Below are 26605 nucleotides of genomic sequence, written 5' to 3'. Positions count from 1 at the left end.
TGACAACGTCAGCATGATTTTGACTTCGAAGTTCGATGCAATGGTGACGTTTCTATTTCCTGTCAACTCCGCCCCGTTTAATGAAATTTATAAGCATCAATAAGTTTATGTGAAATTCCTACCACATATACGAAAATAAAGCTTTTAAATAAATCCGGGTTTAAATAGAAACGAACATTTCCTTCATGATAAAATCGCTCCAGGACTAAGGAAAACCAGTACAAAACTCGATTGCCCGGCGTAGACGGCGCTACTGTCGCTTGTCGTTGGTCATTCTTCGCGCTTGCCTATTGGTTCTCTCTTTCGGATCAGTTTCCATCTTGATCACATGTGAGTACACATTTTTTCTTACTTTCCATACGAAATACGCAAGAAATTCCCGTTTTTGTCACGTGAAAGTGTAGGGAAAATCAAACTGGATTCCCTGGGCACCTTGGAGATTACCAGTTTAATTCCGGAGGGTGAAAATTAGGGTTTTTTGGGGTTACTTGTGGCGTGAACCCTTGCTCCATTCGCGCCATGTTGCCTTGAATTGCCACTGTATTTTTGGCAATTTTTCCAGTTGGTTTAAAGGGTTTGAGGACACAGTTTTACGTGACAAAGAAGGCATTTATTGTAGGTTTTAACGCATTGTACATTTCTGTTGCAAAAGAGTTTTAAATAGTTTGGTCTGCGTAAATAATGTAGCGGCTGTTGTATGACTGAACCACATGTATGCAGCCAATTCTGCCGCGTGTCCTTTTAGTTATTCCTGAATATAATGCTATAAAAGCCTTGCAAACCGTTGGAGAATTTTTAAATTATTGAATTTTAACTATAAATTTTTAATTTTAGTACTTATGAACTGTCAAATATAACCTAACCCCACAAACCACATACTCATCTTAACCCCTTATGACCCTAAAGCAATTTTCTATATTGTAGTTCTAAGGATCTGTCACAAACAAAACTAACTAGCCATGGCGGATATTGAAGATACCCATTTCGAGACTGGAGACTCCGGGGCCTCTGCTACATACCCCATGCAATGTTCGGCCCTGCGTAAAAATGGTTTTGTCATGTTGAAGGGCAGGCCGTGTAAAATTGTAGAAATGTCCACATCTAAAACTGGCAAGCATGGTCACGCCAAGGTGCATTTAGTTGGAATTGATATATTTTCAGGTAAGATCCTGTAACAATCAACAAGAAAATATGAATTTAATTAGAGTGTTTGTTTCTTATAATTTTACAGTTATGTAACATATTTCTGTGGAATGTATTATCATTATCATTGTGCCAAAACTTATCTATTACAAGTTCATTTTGTCATAAAAATAAGTGGATTTCAATTGGAATTAAAAAAGAAATTTCAGCATAATTTTAATTAAAATATAAAAGATATTGTCATAAACTTGTTCAAAAACAAAAAATTAAAGAGTATTAACAATAATCAAACATATTTTTTTATGAATTTATTTATCCTCTTTTAAAACAAAAAAAATTGGTATTACATTAAAAGAGCACTTATTACCAATAAACTAAGGCCTAATACCTACATAAAATACTAAACCTTAACAAAATAAACCATGAAAAAAAAACTCTACATATAAATAACATTTGAAAACTTATCAGCCTCTGCAGACTAGGAATTTCTAATGTCTATATCACAATTATCACAGGGTTACATTCTTCTAACATCTTATCTAAAGGTGAACAATCAGTCTTATTAGTAGAAAACAGTCAATCATTCTTTATTATTAGTTGTATTTTTGGAACATAAAATTTAATATTATTTATAAGAATGCAGTCTTATATTTAATGTGATTTACAACATAATAGATCAAAAGAGCTGAAACATATTTTTTTTATTAGCCATTCACTGAATTTTAAAACAAGTTAACATAGCATTATGGAAAATCATGTATGGATATAAATAAAAGTTTCTGATATCTTAAGAATCATTCTAGATCATTTTCAATCAGATCAACATGGAATTCAGATTGTGGTGCCCATATTTTGTATTGTTATTATATTTGTATGCTTAAGCAGTGTCTTACCTTACTTGTACTGTCAGGTGTCTAAAAAAATCTATTAGGACAAATACTTTAAATGTCTGTTTTTTTTATATTTTCCTTTGATCCTAATAAACAAATTATTATTATTTTATAATACTCCAAATGTGGTCTTTCTAGTGAATTGTATATGATATAAGGGTTTTAATTCTTAAAAAAAAAATTGATTAATGAAGCCAAGAGTTCTGTATGTTGGAAATTTTGTATTAGTTTTCTATGTATTGTGTTATTCAAATGATAAATTTTCCAGTTAAAACATGACACTTAGAAGTGTTTAGAAACATTTCATTGTCATCATGCCTTTCTTCTTAAGTTCTTGAACTCCTACTGAGTTCAAATCACATTCCATCATCTCTGCCTCCTTCAAGATTTCTCAAAATACAGTGAAAGTCGGATATAACGACAGCGAAAGGACTACTGAACATGTGTCATTATAAATGGCCGTCATTATTAAAGGACCTACAAAAACTAGGTCTTTTTTTTAAAATAAAACTATGTACATACATAATTATGCTATAAATATTTTTTAATTTTACAAAACCCTGAAAATACTTAGATATGTAGGGTCAGTTCACTGGTTGTCGGCCTTTTAACAGAAATTTTGACTTTGTAACCAAATTAAACATAGAAGGAGGCTTTGAATTTTAATTTTACCAAATGCAAAATGTTAGTCAAAGTGTTTTTAACAAATAAAAAGATTTAGCATAAAGCCTATAGATAAAACTTAAAAAAGTGCCATTTCGCTGTTTCTTGGCCCCCCCTCACAGTTCTCGGCCACCCCAAAACCTATTTTATTTAAATAATATTCTAGATTTTTCTAAGTAGGGTTACACATTTTTAAAAAAGTTTTTGTTAATAAATACTTACCCATCTTTAAATTAAAGAAAATCAGTGTAAAATTTTACAAGTTTTATTAAAAATAAACAGTTTAATTTAAATAAAAAACTTTATAGATAAATAGTTCCTTTTTAACTAAAAACAAACAAAACAACTTATTCTTAAATATTGAAGGTAAAATGAGCAATTATATTAAAACTAATCTGTCTCAACAAAACAGGATACTCTAGTATAATTATTCACAAAATGCAAAGTAATATAGTACGTTATAGATAAACTTATAATAAATATATGGAAAACTTAAAACCTAAATACTTCATTGCACATGCATTATTAAGCGTCATCACATTCATCACACTTGTATTCTTTGTCTGCAGCAATACTATAGGGAACATTATAGAATTCCATACATTTTTTGTGAAACCATTTTGCGCAATAGTCACAACCAATGTTTTTATGATCTTCTTCCGTGTCACTATTAAGAGTTTCTTTACACATATCACGTGGTATCTTTTCTTTGGTTTTTGTTTCTTCTAAATCCGGTTTTCTCTTATTTTGTTTCTTATTGTTTTTCTCAATTTTTGTTTCTTCCTTACTTTCCTTTATTCTCCTTCTTTCTTCTTTTCTTTTTTCAATTTCAGCCTTTTTAAATTCTTTTTCCTGATCTTTTTTTTTAAATATTCCCTCCATTTGTCACTGCTAATTGCACTTGGTGCTCTTTAATTTTTTGGTCGGTTTGTATTTTTGCTACGTTTAACTGGTTCAGGATATACTAGCTGTTCGGAAAATGAACCATGCATTCTGTCAATGTTTTCAGTACCTTGAACCGCAGTTTTTTCCTTTTTCTGGTTTTTCCCATTATCTTTTGAAATTTTTCCTTCTGATTTATTCTGTTGGAAACTATTGTTTTCATCTTTATTTTTGTTGATATTTCTCTCCAACAGTATTCTTTTGTCTTTTTCCTCGTGGCACCGTTTTTCTTTAATCTTTGAACTACCTTTTTGTTTGATTATGTCAAGATTATTAGTATTATTATTATTATATCATCATTAATTGTTGTACCGCGTGTAGGAGCCGCTAAAATTTCAGAAATATCAATCAATGGAAGATCATCATCTTGATCATCTTTACTATTATTTAGAAAGGAGCTGGTCATAATATTTTGAATTTTTACGCTGTCAATATTCAAATTATTATCAACAAAAGATGAAAAATTTACCTGCTGATTTTCGGAAAATTCAGTCTCCATGTGAATTATCTCCACGTTTACGACTTTAGAAAAGTGTGTATCTTTGTCAGGAATATTGAGATCTGAGTTGAGATCAAATATTAATTTGTCAGTATCAAGGTCATTGTTTTGAATGATAATATCTGATTGATTTTTGTCATCAATATTAAGCACACTCTTACTTACATCTATTAATAGTTCTAAACTGGTTTCTGATTTATTACTCTTATTTTTGTTATCTTTTTTCGAGGTTGAAGAACATTGTGGTTCAAGTAAGTTAATTTCGCTTAACACTACGTCCACATTTATACCGTAGGATGTTAAATTGTCTTTTATTTTATAAATAACTTTTTTGCAAGAAGTTATGTCACGCTTCGTTATATTTTCGATTGATTTTCTTTTACTTTTATTTATCGCTACTGCTTTATCAGCCACATATTTGCTGTAATCTACGGCATCGGGATTTAATGGAAATAGTCCCGATTTTCTGAAACCATTTTTTACTGAAGTTTCAAATCTCTCTGGTTCAGAGAGTATCTCGTTAAACAGGCTACAAAAATTAATTTTGGTTACAGAGCAGTTCAGATTTTCTGGTTTTCTTTGCCAATTATGAACAGTTTTTTTTCCACTCCGATTTCATTGGCTTAAACACGCTAACATCAGCCGGCTGGAGCATGTGCTTAGTGTTGGGAGGTAGAGCATATAGAATAATTTGGTTTGCGTCACACCATGTACTTATTGCCATATTGAGGTGGGATTTATGCCCATCCACAAATAAAATTACAGGCTTTGGAATTTCTTCTTTAATTAACCAATTGTTAAAATCGTTACATATAAATTCAAAAAAGACATCCGATGTCATCCACTCTTTTTCAGACTTTCCCAAAACCCATCCATATTGGCATAGGGCATATTGTCAATGACAGACCTAGGTGGTCTTACATATGGGAATAGAACAAGTGGGGGGGCAAAATTTCCATTAGCGTTGAAAGTTATTAATACAGTAATGTTTTCTTTTTCGTTTCCTTGTTTGAAAGTCAGCAAATTACGAAAACCTTTAGGACCAAAAACTTTTCCACTAAATGGACACAGTGCGAATCCCGACTCATCACCATTGAAAATCCTCCTTGGATCATTCATTATGTAAGACAAATTATTACTCTCTAAATACTCCTTGAGGTCATGAAACCATTTTCTTACGGATTGTTCTGTAACTGCAGCTCTGGCCTTATTTATTCCCTCAGCTTCTCTGAGGGATATCTCGGGATTTCTTTATAAGAAATTTGAGTACCACTTTTGTTTTGGTACACCTTTCTTAAATAAACACTTACCAGAATCAGCGTTAATTTTTGACACTGTATCAAAAAGTATCTGCTTCGTAATAGGAAAACCGCATTTTGCCAGAGTAACAATCCAATTTTTAATTTTTTCTTCACCATCAACAGTTAATAAAGGAGGTGGTCCGGGTTTTTGGCAGGACGTCTGGTACTCTCCCTTTTATTCTATCTTGGATGGTCGCCCTGGGAACACCAAATGTTCTACTTGCCTTCCTTATTGGCATTTTGTTTTCTCTAATTTCAAAAAGTGCATTTTTCAAATTCTCTTCACTGTACTTAAACAGTTTCCTTCGATGGATTGGGTCGAATAACCTTGGTATTAGTGGTTCTTTTTTTCTTCGATTTACCCACTGAAAAAAAAGTTTTAGAATTGCGTTTAGGCCGAGAACCGAAATGGCTTAACTCTACAATGATTTTAATTCTCGGCCCCCGCAATATTCACAATGGCCGAAAAATGCCAGATCTCGGCTCCTATCTTTCAGGATAATTTTATTTTTAAATAAACACCATCTTCAATTTAATTTGCAGGCCGCAATCTAATATCAGAAAAGAAGCATTGTTAATCTAAATGTAAAAACTAACAAAAACCTTATAACACTTATTTTTTACAGTTTTATTTAAAAATGACAAATAACCTTTTAAACTAATTTTCGGCCCCTCTGGCCGAGAACTAAAAAAGTTAATTTTTTTTAAACCGGATCGCGGCCACTTCATATTTTAATTGTAAAATTATTTTTTGCTAAATTTTAGCAATATATTTACACGTTTTAACCCTTCCATTATAATCTAATGTTTATTACATTCACCTAAAACAAAAAAATTGTAAGAGACTTACTATTTATTTGGTTCACAACACTAAGCAAAATTGCACTTTTCACACACGTGGTCTGTTGCTTGGAAGGTCGACAACAAAATGATTTTTCGCGCGCTTGTCATTTGCCATGTCATCTTAAGCCCCGGCGTTTTTGACATAAAAAAGATGCGGGAAACGATTTTATCATTCAGAGTAGGCCAATACCAATAAATTTCCTTAATATTTGGCTTTTAGTCACAAAAGATGAAAATCCAATATAAAAAAAACCTAAATTTACACAGAAACATAAGAACCTACATAGTACATAAAATACATTTGTATGTACGTACATAATAATATAAAAAAAAATTATGTAGTTAATTTAGTAAAAAATCTTTTATCTATGTTTGTTTTTTGCAACGCGAGTTAAAGTAAATTGACTTGTGTATAAAAGTTTTTCATCACTTGCATTGTATAGTACAAAACTGTTTAGGGTCTTCACTGATTGTAAAGCTTCTTCAATAGATGGTGGATTGAATTCTTCTTCATCCTCAGACCTGCTGCCTTCACCTTGATCTTAGGTATCCTCAATTGTAAGTACCTCTGCTGCAATTTGCTCGTGGCCGAAAGTACTGTTTGTGTCTAAGTGACTATCAGAATCTATGAAATCGCTTCATAATTCACCAGTTAATTTAAAGTTTTTTTTAATTACAGCTAGAGGCACATAATCTTCTGTATCAAAGTCACTACTTATTCTTCTTGCCATCTCGGCTAAAGGAATGTCGTCTTCAGAGTCGGCAGTTTCCAGTGTCTATCTAGGAATCTGGCATGTTTAAAACAATTAATGACTGTTCGTTGTGTTACCCTATTCCAGGCTTTGGAGATCATCGATATTGCGTCCAAAATATTAATGGAAGACTTCTTAGATAACTGATTATTTTAAATAATATTCATTAACTGGAACTTTTTTATAATGGACTTTTAAAGATCTTATGATACGTTGGTCAACTGGCTGGAGCACTGATGTGGTATTGGTTGACAAAATACATGACATCTTGTCAAGTTCAATTCTTATCTGTCATTCAAAAAAATTTGCTGCAGTTTTTTGAAAGGACTTTAGTGTTTACTATTATTTGGAATGTTTACCGACTGTATTTCTGAAAAACTGCATTTCAAAAGTGGTTGTTCATAGTAACGTGCTATTTAAAAAAACAAAGTAAATGCCAAAAATACTGTAAGTTTTAAATAGGCGTGTAAAAGATTTAAGTAATAAAATACAATGAATGTTATTTTCCGTGGTTACTTCATTAAAAATGAAAATTTTCAATGCATTTATGGCACTCAAATTCAATATTTAAAATTCCTGGATTTAGGATTCCTGGGCCCCTCCTTAATCGATATCAGATTTAGGGTTTGAAGAGGGTACTGAAAATTAAGCTAAAAATATACAATAAATAAACAAATTTAATATCTCATAGGTATTTTTATTAATGAAAATAAAAGATAAAAAATAAGAAAAACTAAAAGCTAAACATAATACTTTATTAGTCTACTGGTAAATACATTGAGAATAATAGTTTTCTAACATTTAAGAAAATATAATAGCTAAAATGTGTTTTTCCTAGCCTTAAGATGTGCAAAATTTAAAATTATCGATGAAACATCGATCTTCCGAGCAGTTTTGTTTTCTATGGAAATAATGGATAAATTAGATAATCTCCCTTCTCCCGTGGTATTTCTAGGAAAATTTTTAATTAGTTTTAATTTTAAAAAAGATCTTTCTGCCGAAGCCACAGAAACTGGAATGGTAAGGAAAAGGTAACATGCAGTTAAAATTTCACTGAAGCTGCTACAAGATGAAACATTTTCAAATAGGATAAATTGTAAAAGTTCATGTATTGTGTTCATTTTATTTAAATCTCCTTTAAAACTATTCCTGAATGACACAAGCTGAGACGAAATCGCATTAGATATATCATCCGGATATTTTATGTACAATTCTTAACCCATCTGATATAATTCTGTATCAGATACAGTGTTATTACATAAAACATCCGGATATAAAGCACGAAAAGTCTTGTTAACTTCTTGCAATCCGGAGGTTCTATTTTTTAACTGAGCAATAATAATGTCTAGAGTTTTATAAAATATGTTTATTTTAAACCAGTTTTCATTTGACTCTATTTGAAAATGATTTTTTTTCTCGTCAAAGAATTGTTTGGGCCTACCAATCCTTTTTTTTGAAAATTCTGTCTGTAACCCCCATTCCGCAGCCAAATTACATGCTTCATTCTTTAATAAATTAAAATCATTTCGAAGTGATTTAATATTGTCATATGCAGTATTAAACATTTTTGATGCGTGTTGAATATTTTGCTGTTTGTTTTGTAATAGTTTTGAAACAGTATCAATATATTTTAAAATTTTGGTTTCGAGAGTTATTAAAAATACAGTTTCAAACATTTCTAGCCTTTTTTTTTAACGAATTGGCTTTATTAATCTCAGTTCTATTGGTAGAGGTCAAAATAATTTAAGCCAAAAATTTTCTTGCCAAAGATCTCAGAGCCTCTAACGCATCGTGTCTTGATGACCAATGTGTAGGAGTTAATTTTTTTAAAACCTTTTCACTTTTATTAAGAGACAAATTAAACATGTTTCTTAAAAGTGCCCATCTTTTTATGCTATGGGCGAAAAATACATAAACACTTTCAATTAAATCATAAAAATGTCGAATTTCCTCAACAGATGTAACTGAGTCATTGAGTATTAAATTTAAGTTATGAGCAGCACAATGTACAGGGTGGCCAAATAAGAATGCGAGGTACTGTATCTGGGAAACTATTCATCGTAGAAGCTTGCGATAAAAAAATTTATTACTAAAATGGCCAAGAGAATGACCTGAAAAATATTTTCAAGTTTCTAAAATGGCCGCTAGGGGGCGCAACTGCAATCTTGAATCTAGAAAACTGATGTTTCTGTAAATTTTGCTGAATTAACCGAACAAAAAAATAGCTGATTATTAAAGTAGAGACTAATCCGAACCTTTTTTATCTGAATAGTTTTGCTGTATCTCTAAAAATAAAGTGGTGGGGGTGTTCAAAAGTTGGCTTAAAACACACCCTGTATACTAAAAACGCCTTAGCCGATTTTATCAAACTTGGGCTAGTTGAAAAGAGCTAATATTAAGCTACGAATATTATTATATTTCATGTTTTTTTAGTTTTACATCTCGCCGCTAGAGGGCTTTTTTCGGCTTTCTGACACAAATGACTAATTTTCTCAAAAAACTTAAATGCAATGGTATACATTTTTTTTTATACAAAAAAATAGCTTAATGACGCCTAAATATGCTTGCGAAAACCGCATCTTAATATCTTCATCCTAACCTAAAATTTAGGCCAAAGAAAATTTTATATGGAAATCCCTTAATATTTATAAAAACTACAAAATAATTTATTTCGAATTTCTTTTATAATGTAAGTTGTGGCCCTATAAAGGACCGATTTTAAAAAGAAAGAGTTTTAATGCCCCCGTAAATGCTCGAAATGCTGACCATCACGCTCTATGCATTGCTGAAGCCTCTCATGGGTAGATAGAATTGCAGCTTCAATTTCGGCTCTCGGTATGGTATGTATTGCATTACGAATGCGGTTTTTCATATCTTCTCTAGTCGTAGGCTGAGTCTGAAATACAATGTCCTTTAACCGCCCCCATAAATAGAAATCAAGACAGGTTAAGTCTGGGGATCGCGGAGGCCATGGAAACAGGCTTCCTCTTCCAATCCACCGCTGTTGAAAAATGTTATTAATATGCTCTCGCACATTCCTAGCAAAATGTGCTGGACAACCATCCAACTGCAAAAACAAATTTTGCCGGACTTCCAGTGGCACATCTTCCAGCAACAACGGTAATTGATTTACCAAAAAGTCGAAAAAAACATTGCCATTTAGAGATTGCTCAAAAAAATATGGTCCAATAATGTTGCCTCCAAGTATACCACACCACACATTTAAACTCCAGCGCCCTTGGTGCTGAACTTCACGCAACCAATGCGGATTTTCTGCAGACCAATAATGCATGTTATGCAGGTTGACTCTACCGTAACTATTAAATGTGGCTTCATCGGTCCAAAGAATTTTAAATAAAAAATCTCTGTCCTCGCGTATCATACCTAATATCCAATGGCAATAGTCCAACCTACGGTCAAAGTCTGCTTCTTCCAATGCCTGATGTAAATTAACATGATATGGGTGCATTCTTTAAATATATTTAAAAAAAAGCTGAACTTAAATAAATCCATATATGGCGATGGCTATTAGAATTTACCTATTGTCCTTCAAAATATTTTGAATCGTTGTTCTTGATATGCCTAATTCAAGGGATAATGCTCTTGTGCTAACATGAGGATTTCCTTCAATATATCCCAGTACGCTGTTAATATTGTCCACATTTCTTCTAATTCTTGGCCGTTGAAACCTAGGCCGAAAACTACCATTGGCTCGTAAGTTCGCCACTAATCGGGGAAAAAATCTAACATCGCAAGGACTTCGATTTGGATAGCGAGCAGCATAAACTCTTTTTGCTACTGCAGCATTTTGAAGACATTCAAAATAAACCGCAAGCATATCAACAGCTTCATCGTTCGTAAAACGGATTTTGCAAAAACAAAAAATGCTCAAGTAACGTAAAACTTTTGACAACTTACTATTGACAATTTGAGGAATGTTTATAATTTGAGTAGACATTTGTTTTGTTGCATTCCATGGCCTGCTTTCTAATAATAATTTTTTTCGTATTATATCCATAGTGAATATATAACATAAAATAGGTCTGATTTTTGATATAAGCATTATTAATACTTACCTTTTAGTGATATTAGGTAATATTTTCAAAAATGGTAAATTTTGTTTTCAAAAGTAGTGAATTTTAATAAATTCCAAAATAATTAGTATAAAAAAATTAAAATTTAAGGGTATAAAATATTCTTTGGCCTATATTTTAGGTTAGGAACAAGATATCGAGTTGCGGTTTTCGCACGATTATTTAGACATCATTTAGCTATTTTTCTATGAAAAAAAAATCATATCAACGCATTTAAGTTTTTTGAGAAAATTAGTCATTTGTGTCAGAAAGCCGAAAAAAGCCCTCTAGCGGCGAGATGTAAAACTAAAAAAACATGAAATATAATAATATTCGTAGCTTAATAATAGTTCTTTTCAACTAGCCCAAGTTTGATAAAATCGGCTAAGGCGTTTTTAGTATACAGGGTGTGTTTTAAGCCAACTTTTGAACACCCCCCACCACTTTATTTTTAGAGATACAGCAAAACTATTCAAATAAAAAAGGTTCGGATTAGTCTCTACTTTAATAATCAGCTATTTTTTTGTTAGGTTAATTCAGCAAAATTTACAGAAACATTAGTTTTCTAGATTCAAGATTGCAGTTGCGCCCCCTAGCGGCCATTTTAGAAACTTGAAAATATTTTCCAGGTCATTCTCTTGGCCATTTTAGCGATAAATTTTTTTATCGCAAGCTTCTACGATGAATAGTTTCCCAGATACAGTACCTCGCATTCTTATTTGGCCACCCTGTACAAATACTGCGTTAGGGGCCATTTTTGATATTTCTGCTTGAACACCTTTATATATACCACTCATATTTGCAGCCCGATCATACCCCTGACCACGAAGTTTTTCTAAAAGTAAATTGTTTTCCGTTAATATTTGTATGATTTTATTACTTAAAACCTTTCCAGTTTGACTTTCAACTGGAAAAAATACCAAGAACGATTCATTTATTACCACTTTTGATGAGTTTTCTTCATTGCACTCAACTGTGACATAACGAATAATAACACTTAACTGATCCAAGTTTTGCAACTTCTTGTGTGGAATCTATTATTATTGAATTTTGGCGATTTTTTTATTTGTCCGATTATTTCATTCTTTACAGCAGTACCCAACAACCCAATGATTTAATTTTGGATACCAGGACTTAAATATGTAACAGATCTTTTTTTCCTGTTTTCTAGTAAATTTTTTAACACTAAATCATATTTCGAAAGTAAATTAATTATAGACAAAAACAGTCCAGGATTTAAGAGTCTAAAGTTTCGTTATGTCCTCTAAAGGGCATGTTACTGGAAGCTAAAGTCAAAGTAACTTCGATGACTCGTTCTAAAATTGCTTCCATACTGAAACTTCCTGTGAAATCTTCGTTTGAAGTTCGTGATCAATTGTGTCGTTTCGCCTCCATCTGTCAAATATTGAGCAAGATTCATTGTGACAATGCTTTTGCTCGTGTCTTGTAATTGCTTGGTTTAGGTGTACCCAGTCGTTAAAACCGTTTGCTATGGTATCTTTTTCTGCAGGGAACAACCAGCAAGGTTGACAATAAAATTGGTTTAATAGCGTTGAATAACATAGCCATAAACGTTCAGTTTTTAACACTGATTTGTAAGTTTTGGTATAATAAAAGGTTGAGAAACTCCTGCCTTTATTGTCTCGAGGAAAGGGGCCTAAGGTCTGCACGGTTTATTATCAACAATATTTATTTCCTGGTCAGAAGTTAATTCACCGACATAATGTCCCTTATCAGTAATATTAAATCAAATATCTTTGACATTATTTTCACCCGTTCCGGCAAATAAGTCTAACTCGGATACAATAGTATGGATTCCTTGATTTATATCAACTTTATCAAGAATAGAATCATAGTTGTCAGGTGTAGCAGGTTCTGCCTCAATTGTTATATCTTTAGAACACGAAGGCATTTCATGTAGTTGTACCTGATGCTAGGTTAAATTTTCAGCTAAAATAAAGTAACTATAAGTTTAAACATAATATTTTTATAAACCAACAAAACTCACACTTTGAAGATGAAATTGCAGCATTAAAAAATTGCGTTATTTTAGGCAGCTTCTTTTTTTTTTTCTTCAAGTTCGTCACGTATTTTGCGTTTTTGTGCACCAGATTTATGGTGATAACTCATTCTATATGGATAATTGATTCATTTAATATCTAAATATATATGAAATATTAAGAAAAAACTTACCTTAATACTTTTATTAAATTTAAACACTCTGTAGTACTTAGTTCAATTTATAGTTACCCAATTCACACAAAACAATTATCTACACTTTAACCAGCTTTATTAACACATTACGAGAAATAAATAATGTTTAAAATTTTAAAAACGTCTGCTTCTAAAACAAGCTTTAGGGGATTCTTTTTCAATTTTTGTGGATATAAAATAAAAGGCTTAATCTCGTTTCAGATAGACCTAATTAGCTAAGTCGATCGTGTACAGGTATATAATTTTAAAAATATTATAAAATCGTATTTTCGGGTACAATTTTGATAGAAAAAAATAATTAGGGCGCCCGGGCCGTGTTCCATCTATTTTATCGATATACCAAATTTCATTTGTTTATCTTGAAAAGTAAAAAAGATATTAAGTGTTCCCTTATTCCTGTGTTACCCGGTATTTTATTTGAGTATATTTTTCTTATTCTTAACCAATAATAACTTAATGGTTGGTACATTTGAAATTTAAAAAAAAAATTATGTTGCGATATATTTGGGCGTTACTGTATGGAAACTTAGTGTAAGAGTTAACTCTAGAACATGGTGTGCTTATATGCATATTGTGGGTTTTGTAAACTCACCATGTGGCCATATTTAAAGTGTACTTAGTACTTCGGCTAGGGCGCACATAAGATTTTATGTTGTAAAGTTATTTATTTACATAAGCACCTGGTATCTCCTGCACCTACTTTCCATGTAGGTTTAGGTCGAAAGAGTGCAAAATTATTATTGTCTCCATCGTTGGAATCTGTTCAATTATATAAACAGAATCCTGGTAATATGGGCAAGACATTAAATATCATAATTAATGTTTAAACAAAATCATATGTTATTATTTAACCATTACACAAGTTATATGTCGAATAAAAAGCAGGTATGATATTTACTAATTAGTAAATAAAAGAGAGCCCTCAATTATGTTTTTTTTCTGAGACTAAGCTATACATAGTTTTTTCAACAGTTAACATAATAAGAAGTCGTGACGTCAATAATGATTCTATATGAACGCTATTCATTTTTGTAAATGTTGGTCAATGCAAATTTAAAATACTTAATTATGCTCATTAAAATTAAAATATGTAATTTTTTTTACATTTAAAACTGTCTTACCTAAATTTACCTTTATATATCTGACCTGGGAATTTTACCAGAGATTTAGTTAAACATAGATTCCAATTCCACCTCTTTTAGTATCTAATAAATATGTTATTATTACATATTCATCCTATTTTATTTTTTGATTATTTTTTCTGGTGTGGGTTTTATGTTTCTGTTATTTGTCTTAATTATCTTTTGTCATACATTTTCTAAATTTTACTTGGCCTTATGTAATTTAAAATTTTTACTTATAATGGTCCTGCTTATTTAAGTTTTTGTTAAATTTAATATAATTTCCTTAGGCAAAAAATATGAAGATATTTGCCCATCCACACACAACATGGATGTGCCTCACGTAAAACGTGAGGACTATCAATTAACTGACATCTCAGATGACGGTTACTTGTCCCTCATGTCTGACAACGGTGAAATTCGTGAGGACCTTAAAGTACCAGACGGTGAAGTCGGCGCTCAATTACGTTCTGAATATGATGCTGGCAAAGATATTTTGTGCACTGTATTGAAATCCTGTGGAGAAGAAGTAAGTTGTTTTTTTCAATTTTTTGTAATAATCTTTCAATTAAAAGTAGATACATTGCAAAGGCAAGAGGGCAGCTGATTTATACACTTGTCCTAAGTAGACTGCTCTCTAAAAGAAAATATAAAGAAAACTAAATTTTTAATAAACTTAAAATTCAAAAAAAAAGAAATAAATCTCTCTAATCTATCATATAACAAAATGGCAGTGGCAATCTGTAAACTTCAGTAACATGCAAGTGACGTAAATGCTTACGTCACTTGCAGAAACTCACTTTAAAAAAAATATAAGTAAACGTCATTATATATAGTTTAAATGACTTATGGCAAGAAAAAAAAGAGAAGTTGTAATTGTTACCTGCCCTCTTGATCCTGCCATCTTTGATGATCATATTGAGAGGTCAGTGTCGTCTCACTTGGGAAAGCTTTTCAGAATATCGTATTTTTAGCACTAAATGTGTTTATTAGTGACATTGTATGTATATTAAATTAAGATTTTATTTAAAAGATTTAAAAATTGATATTTTAGATACATCAAGTATTCTGAGTTCTAGATATATTAGTATGCTTCTCTACTATAGGTATACCTCACTTATTAATTCATACCCTAGAGTAACACAAAATAGTAAAACATTCATTGCTCACTTATTCATAAGAAAACTGGTTCACTCAAAAAACGTTGCCCAACAAAATGATTTAACATAAAATTTTAAAAAAAGTTTACAGAATTACTAAAAAAAAAATACAGGCAAGACTTATATCAAATCCAAGACTCAAACAGAGCATATCAAAACTTTCTTGACATTTTTACTGCTATTAAAAATAAATGTATAATGAAAAAAATATTCGTACAAGAAAAAATAAGACATGGATATCAGAAGGATTAATCACCTTAATTAAAACTAGAGATCAATTAAGAAGAAACTTCTTTAAAAAACAAAAATAATGTAACACTAAAAAATTTAATTAAGACTTATAAAAATCACTTACAGGAATTAATAACAACTCCAACACAAACTTAGGGACACAAAACATGATATTAAAAATGTATGAAATTTTAAGTGATGCTTCGAATGAATCTAAACCAAAATCTAATCAAGATATCTTTATTATGTATTTAAATAACAAAGAATTTGAAAACGAACGGATATGGCTGATTTTTGTAAAATATATATTATTCTTAAGTGGGCATTGATATGTACAAGTAAAATCCCTGACAGTACAACAAACGTAAATTGAAAATATCTAACAGTATTAAACTCGAAGTTCAGCAACTGTATCTACAGTGCATCCCAAAAGTTATGTCTAAATTCATTTAAAATTCAGGGGTGTGTTCGAGAAAAAAACGCTCGGACCCGTCGATTTTTATTTCAAGTTGCGCCTTTTTGTACGTGAAGTTTGTTTATACAGGGTTGCTCAAAAATAAATTACGTCCATCAACTTAATTTTTTAAATTAAAGCACCTTTTTTTTATTTCATTTTTGAATTTTGCGTGGAATTCTACGTATGTTTCATGCATCATGTCCTATACCTAAAGTCAACAGTTATCGAAAAAAAGACGACCAAACATTATTATTGTATTAAGTTCACCTTACGAGTCACCTTATCTCTGAGAATTTTTATACAGAGCAAAATTCCATTCATTCGTGTTTTTTTATTGTTGGCTGGTGACCGTGTATTTTCATAGAAACTGTATGACAGTTGCACGCCAAACAGATATTGTCAATTGTGAAGTGTACGAGCAAAGTTGCGGTTTTCACAATGGTAAAGTTAACGGAACGAGAAAAAATAGAAATTTTGTGCATGGTTGGGTTTGGTGATAGAACACGTACTCAAAGAGAAGCTGCTCAATTATTCAATGAAATCCATCCTGATCGTCCTGCTCGAAATGAAAATGAACAACTTGACATTTTGCTTTCTTTGCAAGAAAATCCATGCACTCCTCTGTCGCAGATTTACACATGACGAAATCTGTAGTTCACCGAATAGTTAAAAAGCACAAATATCACCCCTGCAAAGTTATTCCTGTGCAAGAGTTATTTGATGACGATTTCGATAGGCGAAATGAGTTTTGTGAACGCTTACAAAACGTGCAATCTAAATAATAATTTAGTAACAAATATTATTTTTTCCGATGAAGCCACGTTCTGTTTGAATGGTAGTGTGAACAGGCAAAATTGTCGATATTGGGCAACAGAAAATCCCCATTGGATGATGGAGGTAAACATCCAGGACCCTCAAAAACGAAATGTGTGGTGTGGAGTAGTGCGCGGAAGAGTAGTAGGTCCCTTTTTCTATGAACAGACTTTAACGGGACAAATGTATCTCGATTTTCTCCAATTTGAATTAGTTCCAGCATTACTAGCTTTATTTCCAAATCCATTGGACCCAGACTATCCTGACGAAGAACTAATTTTCCAGCAAGATGGCTCTCCTCCGCACTATGCTGCCACTGTGCGTACATTGTTGGATGAAACCTTTCCTAATCGGTGGATAGGAAGGAGAGGACCCATCGAATGGCCTGCTAGATCGCCCGACCTAACACCAATGGACTTTTTTTTGTGGGGATACCTCAAGTCGAAGGTATTTGTTAATAGACCAAATAATCTAGACGATTTGAAAGAGAGAATTCGCAGAGAAGTGCGCGCCATAACTGCGGAAATGATTGAAAATGTGCAACGAGACTTTATTGATCGCCTTGGATATTGTCAAGCCATGAATGGCAACCATTTTAAACATTTAACTTAATTTTTGTTATTTTTTTTATTTGTTACATAAGTCTTCTTTTTTTCGATAACTGTTGACATGATGCATGAAACATACGTAGAATTCCAGGCGAAATTCTTAGATGAAATAAAAAAAGGTGCTTTTATTTGAAAAAATGAAGTTGATGGTCGTAATTTATTTTTGAGCAACCCCGTATATACAAACTGCATGTACAACAATGCGCAACTTGAAATAAAAATCGACGGGTCCAAGCGTTTTTTTTTCGAACAACCCCTGAATTTTAAATGAATTTAGACATAACTTTTGGGATGCACTATCTATTTAAAATGTCCTAAGAATGTTTGTCCTAAATTTCTTAACTTTTAAAGTTAAGACCTTTAGGTTTAGAATAAGATTCATATATCTGTGAATGAAAAGTCTCTGGTTTCCTTTTAATATAAGAACAGGAGAGAACCTGTTACATTCTGAACTGATTACATTCACTTCTCCCAAACCTTGTAACAAATAGTAATAAATTACTAAGTAAACGAGTAAACTCCAAGTAACAAAGTCAAAGTCAAAATATACTTTATTTGCTAAGTTTACAAACTTGTGCTAAAAGCTTCCTAATCCTAGAATTTATAATACAAGTATTTATTTGGTTATACAGGATACAGGACAAAAACAGAATACAGAATCGATTTTGATTGTACATAGAAGCATATTTTATATAATCAAAGAAAAAACCAAAAAAGAAGAAAAGAAAAGGCGAGAACCAACATTAAACAAGAATAATAAAAAAAATAAATAAATCTGATTAACAGATATATAATTAATTTTAAATATTAAAATGAGTCGTTAAAATACTCTTCAATGCTGTAGTAAGCTTTTGGTAAGATTAATTTCTTTAGTTCTCTCCTAAACTTTTTAAGGTCTGTAACAGTCCCAATTGAAAAAGGAACATGATTAAATATTTTACGACTAATAAATATAAGAGAGTTTCTTGTAAGTCAGGAGGTGGGGATTGGAAGAGATAAGTTGCCCAGTTAACGAGTATTATGACTGGTGCAGGATGGTGGACTTACATGGAACAGATCATATATTGGATTATAAGGTCAAAGAATTACACAAATTTCGCCAGTACTAGGGCATCTTGTGTTCATACTTGATGTATTCACTAATAAAAAAAGAAAAAGAACACTACATGATATAATATCAGGTGTAGAAAGTGTGATCAAATAGAACAGAGACTAGTTACCACACATATTATAAAGATAAAAATATATTTTTTTTTAAACAAACAAAACAAAATGAGATTAAATTTAAAGGCAAAAAAGGAACGAATGAAAAAAGGTTTGTCTAACCGCGTTATCTGAAGGCAAGGTCACATTACTGAAAATCAAGTAAGTTTAAAAATTAAAAATGTTGGTCACACAGTTCACCACTGGACTTTTCTGGCTTTTGTTATTTCCAATTTTTCGGGAAGGTCCAATTTTTCACATATTCTTTTTTTTGCCTCTGTAAAAACCTCATTTTGTTTTGTTTATATTTTTAATATGTGGTAATTTCTATCCCCGACTTGTATCATGTAGTGTTATTTTTTACTTTTTCGTTTTTTTATTAGTGAATACACAAGGTTCAAAATAATCATCCATTACTCTCAAAGAGACTTAAGTATATGACCAAAGGAGGGAAAAAGTAAACTCAAAGTCCAAGTCTCATAAATCAGCGTCTATTAAAGGTTACACGTTTCGCCGCATTAGGGCATCACCAGACCTAAATAAAATTATCAAAATTAAATGATACAAATTAAATGGAACAGAACGTTAATTAACAGAAAAGACATACCTATCGAAATACAAGAACCACACACTGAGTCACACTAACATAAATAAAAAAATATAAAATAAAATAAGTTAAGGGATCCCACAACTTAATTTTTTACAAAAATGAAAGGTGTTCTTGATAGATCTTTATTAACCTTGGAATTTTTTAATATTAGAAAGGAGGCTCTTTATCCTATGAACCCTAGAACTCCTCTTCTTTACGGGCTACCTAAAGTTCATGAAGAAGGACAGCCAATTAGACCAGTGGTATCTTTTGTAGACTCTCCGTGCTATAAACTTTCTTCATGGTTGAATGGGGTTTTGAGAGTGGTAACAGGCTTTCGAAGTTGTTTTTCCACTAAGAATTCCGTCGAATTTGCTATTTTTTTGACAGGCATATACAGTATCGGACAAAATTAGAGATACTCGACTACTTACGTCTTTCATGTAAGATAAAAATGATTAAATTCCTCTTTTTGTGCTGAAGGATGTTATGTTTTGAAGTAGTTTAAAAAGGCACTAAAATAAATTAAAAAAAAAAAACATTTCTCAAGATTTATTAGGAAAAATAAAAAAATGCAAAAAATTCTGTGCTACAAAATTAGAGAGACTTATCCTTAAAGTACATTTGTACCCTATACTAATGAAACTAACCTAATACTTTGTCCAGTACCCTTTATTCTGGATAACTTTTTCACATCTATTCGGCATCGATTCAATGAGATTCGAAATTACAGCCGGATCCATTGATTTCCAGGCATTCTCGATTTCTTCAAATAATTGAGCACGATTCCCGATGTTTTTAGTGCGAATCTTTTTTTCTATAATCTCCCAAAGATTTTCAATTGGGTTCAAGTCCGGCGATTGCGGTGGCCATTTTAAAACTTGAATCTTGTTATCCAAAAACCATTCCTTCACAAGTTTGGCCGTATGTTTGGGGTCGTTATCGTGTTGGAACGTGAATCTTAGCGGCATTTCCCATTCGGCGTAAGGCAACATTACATCTTCCAGTATAGTCCGATACATAAATCTATCCATAGTGCCCTCAATTTTGTGGATAGGACCCATTCCATAACCCGAAAAACAACCCCAAACCATTAAATTGCCACCTCCGTGCTTCACAGTACCAGAAACATATTTTGGATCAAGCCTTTTGTGAACTGCGCTCCATCACTTCCAAAAATATTATATTTAGACTCGTCACTAAACAAAACCTTATTCCAGTCCTTAGCTGTCCAGTAACGGTGACGTGTTGCAAATAACATTCTAGCAGCTACATTTTTTTTTGATAGATGGGGTTTTTTTGCTGGTCTCCTTCCAGGAAGCGCCTCCACTAATCGCCGCTGCACAGTCCTGGATGAAACCCCAGGCGCCTCCAATTCAGCCAAAATCTGTGTTGAAGATAGGCGCGGATTATTCTGACTTAGTCGTTTAATTCTCCTGTCCAGCAGTACTGAGGTTTTTCTCTTGCGGCCACCTCTTTTAAGGTTTGTCACTCTTCCACAGAGCTGATAATTTTTTATTGTTCTGGAAACCATTTGTTTACAGACGTTGTATTGCTCTTTTATTAATTTTTGTGAGCGACCTGAGTTATAGGCTTCTATAATTTTTTCTTTTAGGTCTATGGAATAATGTTTACCACGAGGCATTGCTAATGATATTCTCAAACTAATAAACAGAAATTAAACTAATCGCGACTTCAGCGAAACTAAATACAAAATGGGTCTCTTTAATTCTGTCGCAGTAATTTTTTATCAATGTTAAAAACATTCTTTAAATAAATGTAAACATGAGCTACAAAAATGAATTGTTGATAATAGAATTCTTGTCAACTCCGGTATACACTGCTTAACAAATATTAATATTATTTCAAGTACAAAAAATTGGAGTTGGCAAATAGAGAAGTCTCTCTAATTTTGTCCGATACTGTATATACCAGACAATGCAATGTTAATTTCCTTAGATGTGAAAAATCTTTTTCCCAGTATACCACCCACTGACTGCATTAAACTAATGGAATCTTTACTAGCAAATTCTAATCTACCCAGGCTGATTTCTTCAGTTTCTTAATTTGGCTACTAAAAACTGTTTTAGATCAAAACTTTTTTAAATTCAATGACAAAATGTATACACAGAAGGCTGGCTTAGCCATGGGATCATGCGTTTCCCCTTTCTTAAGTGAAGTTTTTATGCACAACTTGGAGTGCAAAATTATGAACAGTTCTTTCGTCGATCGTATAATAGTGTATAAACGATATGTGGATGACATTTGTATTGTTTGGGGAGGCAATGATCAATTGCCTACCTTCTTAAATTTTACAAACAGTCTACATAGTAGAATTTCACTTACCTTAGAAAAGAAGCACAACAAAAGTTTACCTTTCTTAGACCTTTTGTTAATCAGGAATAATAATAAAATCGAATTCGATATATACAGGAAACCATCAACTCTTTGTTATATAGGATGTTCACCCTTCCTCTATCCAAGGAATCTTTTTATAAAGAATTTAACATGATAAAGCAGCTTGCAGTTAATAACGGTTTTCCACTTTCTACCATAAATAAACTTTTTTTCGTATACATGAAATGTAATGAAAATAAATGTAAATTCTCCTACCACATCTTACACTCCAATTCTTTAAATCTTAACAAATTCAGAGCTTTAACATTTTTTGGTTCAATATCTCTCCAACTTGCAAAACTCTTTAAAAATAATCTTAATCTTTCAATAGCTTTTAAAGCTGCAAACACTTTGAAAAAACACCTGATAAACACAAAGGATAAAATGGAGCAAACTGTAAAATCTGGGGTGTATTCTTTGAATTGTGGTGAGTGTTCTGCTGTGTATGTTGGTCAGTCTGGTAGAAGAATTTCCACTAGGGTGAAAGAACATATTGATGCTTGAAAGGAGAAAGGTCATAAGCAACAATTTATTGATTTTCTAGTAGGACTATTTAAACATTTTTTTTAAAATAATTCATAACTTTTCATGCCATTTATAATTTTGGCAGTCTCTTTGGTTTTGTTTGGTGGAATGCTCTTCCCTCGCATATCTTCTTGGGCAGAACCAAATGATGCGTTACTTATTGTATAATAAATAAATTTCTGAGAGACATCTAATGTACAAGCTAAGAATTAAAGGTAAACTGCGCGTTTGCCTTCACCTTCGTTTATAAAATACTTAAAAGTGTACTGGCGTTTTTCTGATCCAGTAGATCTTTTTCGTTTAACTGGTAATTTCTGCGTTAAGCCAACTATCCAGTCCTTTCGTCGTTCTGAAGAAAGGCTCCAAAAAGCTCCTTTTCTCTTCAGTCACAATTTCACAGTTGTCGCATTTTTTACCTGTACACGGATTGGGCCTTAGTTTTTTGGCAGAGACTAATGTGCCGTCGCTTCTTATATATTCCTGGCCGGATTGTTTGGCTTTCTTTTTAACTCTTTTTTTATTTTCTTTTTTAATAACACTGCCCAGTTCTCCAACAATACTTTCCTTCTCCCCATTGCCTGTTCCTTCATTGCCATTTTTTTGCTTCTGCTTCTTTTCTACACATTCACAACTATTTCTAGATGAAGAATCAGATTCTCCTTCCCATAAATCCGAATCGTCACTTCCATAAACCTCTGCTAAGAAAGCTTCGTCTTCAGATAAATAATCCATGTATGCCAAAGTTTTTCGTTTTTTATTTCGAAGTGATTTTCTTTTTATGACTGTTGAAGGACCAGGACTGTTTAAAATGTTGTTTGTTTCCAACACGTTTTCTTCACTATGAGTTAGAAAGGAACTATTAGCGAGTTGATTTGTTAGTAATTCTGCTAAATGATCTGAGGTAACCGGTTCTGCTATATTTGCGGATGAAGGAGCATCATCAATCAGTTCCGTGATGGAATATTCTATATCACCAAACTGTTCAAAAATAATTTGTTGGGAATCCATAAATATTGCCGGTATTAACCTCTGAAAGGATAATTTAAATTAAAATACCTTTAGGTAAGTTATGAAGTTTTACGATACCTTTACACTATTCATTTGTTCTTGTTTCATATTTCTTTTAAGCACTTTCATATACTAACGTAGGTGAACAAATTTCTTCAAGAGTATTCTGAAATAATTACAAGTTAAAACAAATTATGACTTTATAGCGCTTTGGGAATACGTTCTTTAAAAACTAGATGCGATAATGATAATTACCTTGTGACAGTCAATTGAATTTAGTAGGTTTTTGCGAATTTTCTCTTTGCTTTCACAAGGTTTTGTTGAGCGTTTGGCTAAATCCACCAACATTTTCCCTCTAACGTTATTCATTGTTTTCTAAAATCACACTGTTTATTAAATAAATAATAAAATAAGTTATGTAATAGTTAAATTCTCTTCACTAATAATAAAAAAGAACTTACTTCACTTCACTAAGCCTAAAGATAGCACATTCATGGAGGTATTTTCCTAAATTCGTTTCCACAACATTCACCTACCACTGCTGCCAGCGTACTAAGCGACTAAACAATCATTCTTTAATTACGACAGGACAACGAAGGCATATTATCTAAACGACAAGTCCGAACACACACCGAGTACTTTGTTAAAAAAAACAGGCCCCTACAATACTGCAATAATGTCTTAACCAGCACATAGTTCTTTTATGATACCAAATAAAATGACTTAAAAAGGGTAAAAGGGTAAAACAGGATAAGCGCCATAATTCTTGAATTTTTAATTCAGGTAAAACTACTTAAGTAACTTATAGATTTTTGTCACGATAAAGGAAAAACAGTTCAAGTGCCTTCCCTTTGAATAATGTTTTCAAGGTAAACCAGGATAAACGCCACACATGGGAAAAATGTGGGTTCTTAATAAGACTTAACTGTTTTTTTTTTGTTGGTAGATAACCTAAGTAACACTTTAATAAAATAAGTCAGAAATATGGTCGCTTGGTAAATAAAAGATTTAATACTCTTCAAAATTCATGATTGACTTAAGCGATACAGAGATAATCGTAGCATGTTTAAAAGTAGTCCAAACGACGCAGTAAAAAAAATCGCATTTAGTAGTGCTTAAAAGTTTTTTTTTGTAAAAAATTTCGCTTGTGACCTTTTTCCTTTCAAGCATCGATATAAGTATTAAAAACAAATGTTCATTTCAATATGACAATTCACCTTATAAAGTTAAATCCAGTCAAAATAACCCATAAATACTAATTATTTATACTTACCATGGTATAAAATTTGCACCGGGCGTAAGAGCACCTTTCACCGTGGGAGTTAAACGATCACTAATGGAAAATCGGCATAAAGTGGCGCTTACAAATCTTTAGTGTCAAATTAGAGCGAATATAATTTTCTGTCGCTTGCATTCAATACACCAAAAGATGAGTCGTTTAAAGAGGAATTCGTTTCAATTAAAATCTCAATTTTGATTTTTTGGCAGTTACGCCTTTTTGTCGTGACGGCGTCGAAGTCTTTTCAACAATTGTAAAAACACCGATATTAAAGAAACAAAGTCAGCCTTTGCCAATCATCTTTTATCGATTGATCATAACTTTTCGGTGTCGGATGATGTAACTATATTACATGAGAGTGTGGAAAAGGTAAAAAACTAGATCTCCTCGAAAAGCTGGATATTACAAAAGCTAAGAGAAGCCCAATATTAAATTGTGTCAATGATATCTTTAATTTCGAACCTAATCTCATTTCCAATAATCTCCAATAAAATTTTAATCTTGTACTACATCATTACCCCGGTTTGGCGACAAGGTATATGCTTCGGATCCAATGGTCTCTGGTTCGATCCCTATTAAATCAAAGCATTTTTTGAAAAAAATCTTTTTTTATATTTTTATTGTCCTTTCATAATTGTATTTGTTTTCATTCCTTTTAAGATAATATGTATAATATGTGCTGTAGTATTTGACGTTTTAAATTCCATTTTTTAGTCAATAACGTTACACGATGGTGTAAACTTATTTTATTTTATATTTTTTTATTTATGTTAGTGTGTGGTTTTTGTATTTCGATAGGTATGTCTTTTCTGTTAATTAGCGTTCTGTTCCGTATCATTTAATTTTCATAATTTTATTTAGGTCTGATGGTGCCCTAATGCGGCGAAACGCGTAACCTTTAATAGAAGCTGATTTATGAGACTTGGACTTTGAGTTTACTTTTTTCCCTCCTTTGGTCGAATACACAAGGGATGAAGTTATTAGTTAAGTGTAAATTAGGTTTAATTAATTGTTCATAAATCTTGTTTCAAAGAAACACGTGTAATCCTTTGACCTTACTTTCCAATATATTTGTGACCTGGAGTAATTTATTACTATTTAATTTAAGCCAGTCTCTTCTAGAGGGACTAGAAATGGGAACATTTCTTCGAAATGTTGTATTAAAAAAAAATTAAGCACCTGGTATCTCCTGCATTCACCATTTAATGTGGATATAGGTCGAAAGAGTGCAAAATTGTATTCTTGGCTCACTTCATCGTTGGAAATTGTTCAAATATTAACAGAATCCTGGTTTAGAGCCAAACATGACAACTATCCAGATAAAGTCGAATGTTATTCTTTGCTATTAATTTTTTTTGACATTAAAAAATACGTACAAAATTTTCTAAATTGTTTTTTTCTTTCAGGTGGTAATTGCAGTAAAGACAAACACTGCCCTGGACAAATAATGGCATAGGACAAGGGTGAGGGCCGTGTTTCGTCTATTAAACATTTTGACGTCAGCATCATCTTTAAAATCAGCTAGCCGGGTCCTCCCTACAACAACCAATAATAAGCTACAACAACCCATTATCTTATTTCGTATTGGACCAGTGTAAAAACCAGCTTTTTAACGTTTAAACGGTCAAAAAAAAAACGTTTTTACTTTGCAACCGTCTGACTACGATGTTCAATCAATAAAATTTAATTTAATTTTAAACTCTATAATATGTTTTTTACCGCCTCGAGAACCACCTTTTTCCGCGATCAGTTTTTTTTCTTTTATGTTGTTTATTTCTTATTTTCGAAGCATTTCGGTAGGAAAAAAAAGATGTTACCCGGAATCAGGTGGGTACCGAATCTAATCTTGTTGACATAATATAATTTAATTAAATAAAATATAACATTTTTTAAA

At 32.0% G+C, this 26605-nt stretch overlaps 1 protein-coding gene and 1 long non-coding RNA gene across 3 annotated transcripts; one reads left to right on the top strand and one right to left on the bottom strand.

Moving 5' to 3' along the window:
- Positions 1–124: 124 nt before the first annotated feature.
- LOC126744917 (eukaryotic translation initiation factor 5A) lies at positions 125–26605 on the top strand. Of its 2 annotated transcripts, none has more exons than XM_050452512.1 (4): positions 125–330; positions 925–1161; positions 14732–14970; positions 26118–26605. In XM_050452512.1, the coding sequence occupies exons 2-4, from the start codon at positions 960–962 to the stop codon at positions 26157–26159; spliced, it is 483 nt and encodes a 160-aa protein (XP_050308469.1). In that variant the 5' UTR covers positions 125–330; positions 925–959; the 3' UTR covers positions 26160–26605. The 2 variants fall into 2 exon arrangements, with proteins under 2 accessions (XP_050308469.1, XP_050308470.1); XM_050452513.1 differs by lacking the exon at positions 125–330 and adding an exon at positions 464–615.
- Positions 6525–7467, bottom strand: LOC126744924 (uncharacterized). The gene is made up of 2 exons (XR_007663375.1): positions 7111–7467; positions 6525–7057 (listed from the first exon to the last, which is right to left on the bottom strand). It is a non-coding gene; the product is annotated as an uncharacterized LOC126744924 (long non-coding RNA).

Source organism: Anthonomus grandis, chromosome 15 (assembly GCF_022605725.1).
Source record: "Anthonomus grandis grandis chromosome 15, icAntGran1.3, whole genome shotgun sequence".
Classification (NCBI taxonomy): domain Eukaryota; kingdom Metazoa; phylum Arthropoda; class Insecta; order Coleoptera; family Curculionidae; genus Anthonomus; species Anthonomus grandis.
This window is presented reverse-complemented; position numbering and strand designations above follow the sequence as displayed.

Bases quoted from the DNA above. Each gene is read 5' to 3' on its own strand.
- LOC126744917 (XM_050452512.1), top strand. From the start codon at position 960: ATGGCGGATATTGAAGATACCCATTTCGAGACTGGAGACTCCGGGGCC. The intron at 1,162-14,731 runs GTAAGATCCTGT...TAATTTCCTTAG, and splicing joins TGGAATTGATATATTTTCAG to GCAAAAAATATGAAGATATT. The intron at 14,971-26,117 runs GTAAGTTGTTTT...TTTTTCTTTCAG, and splicing joins TGAAATCCTGTGGAGAAGAA to GTGGTAATTGCAGTAAAGAC.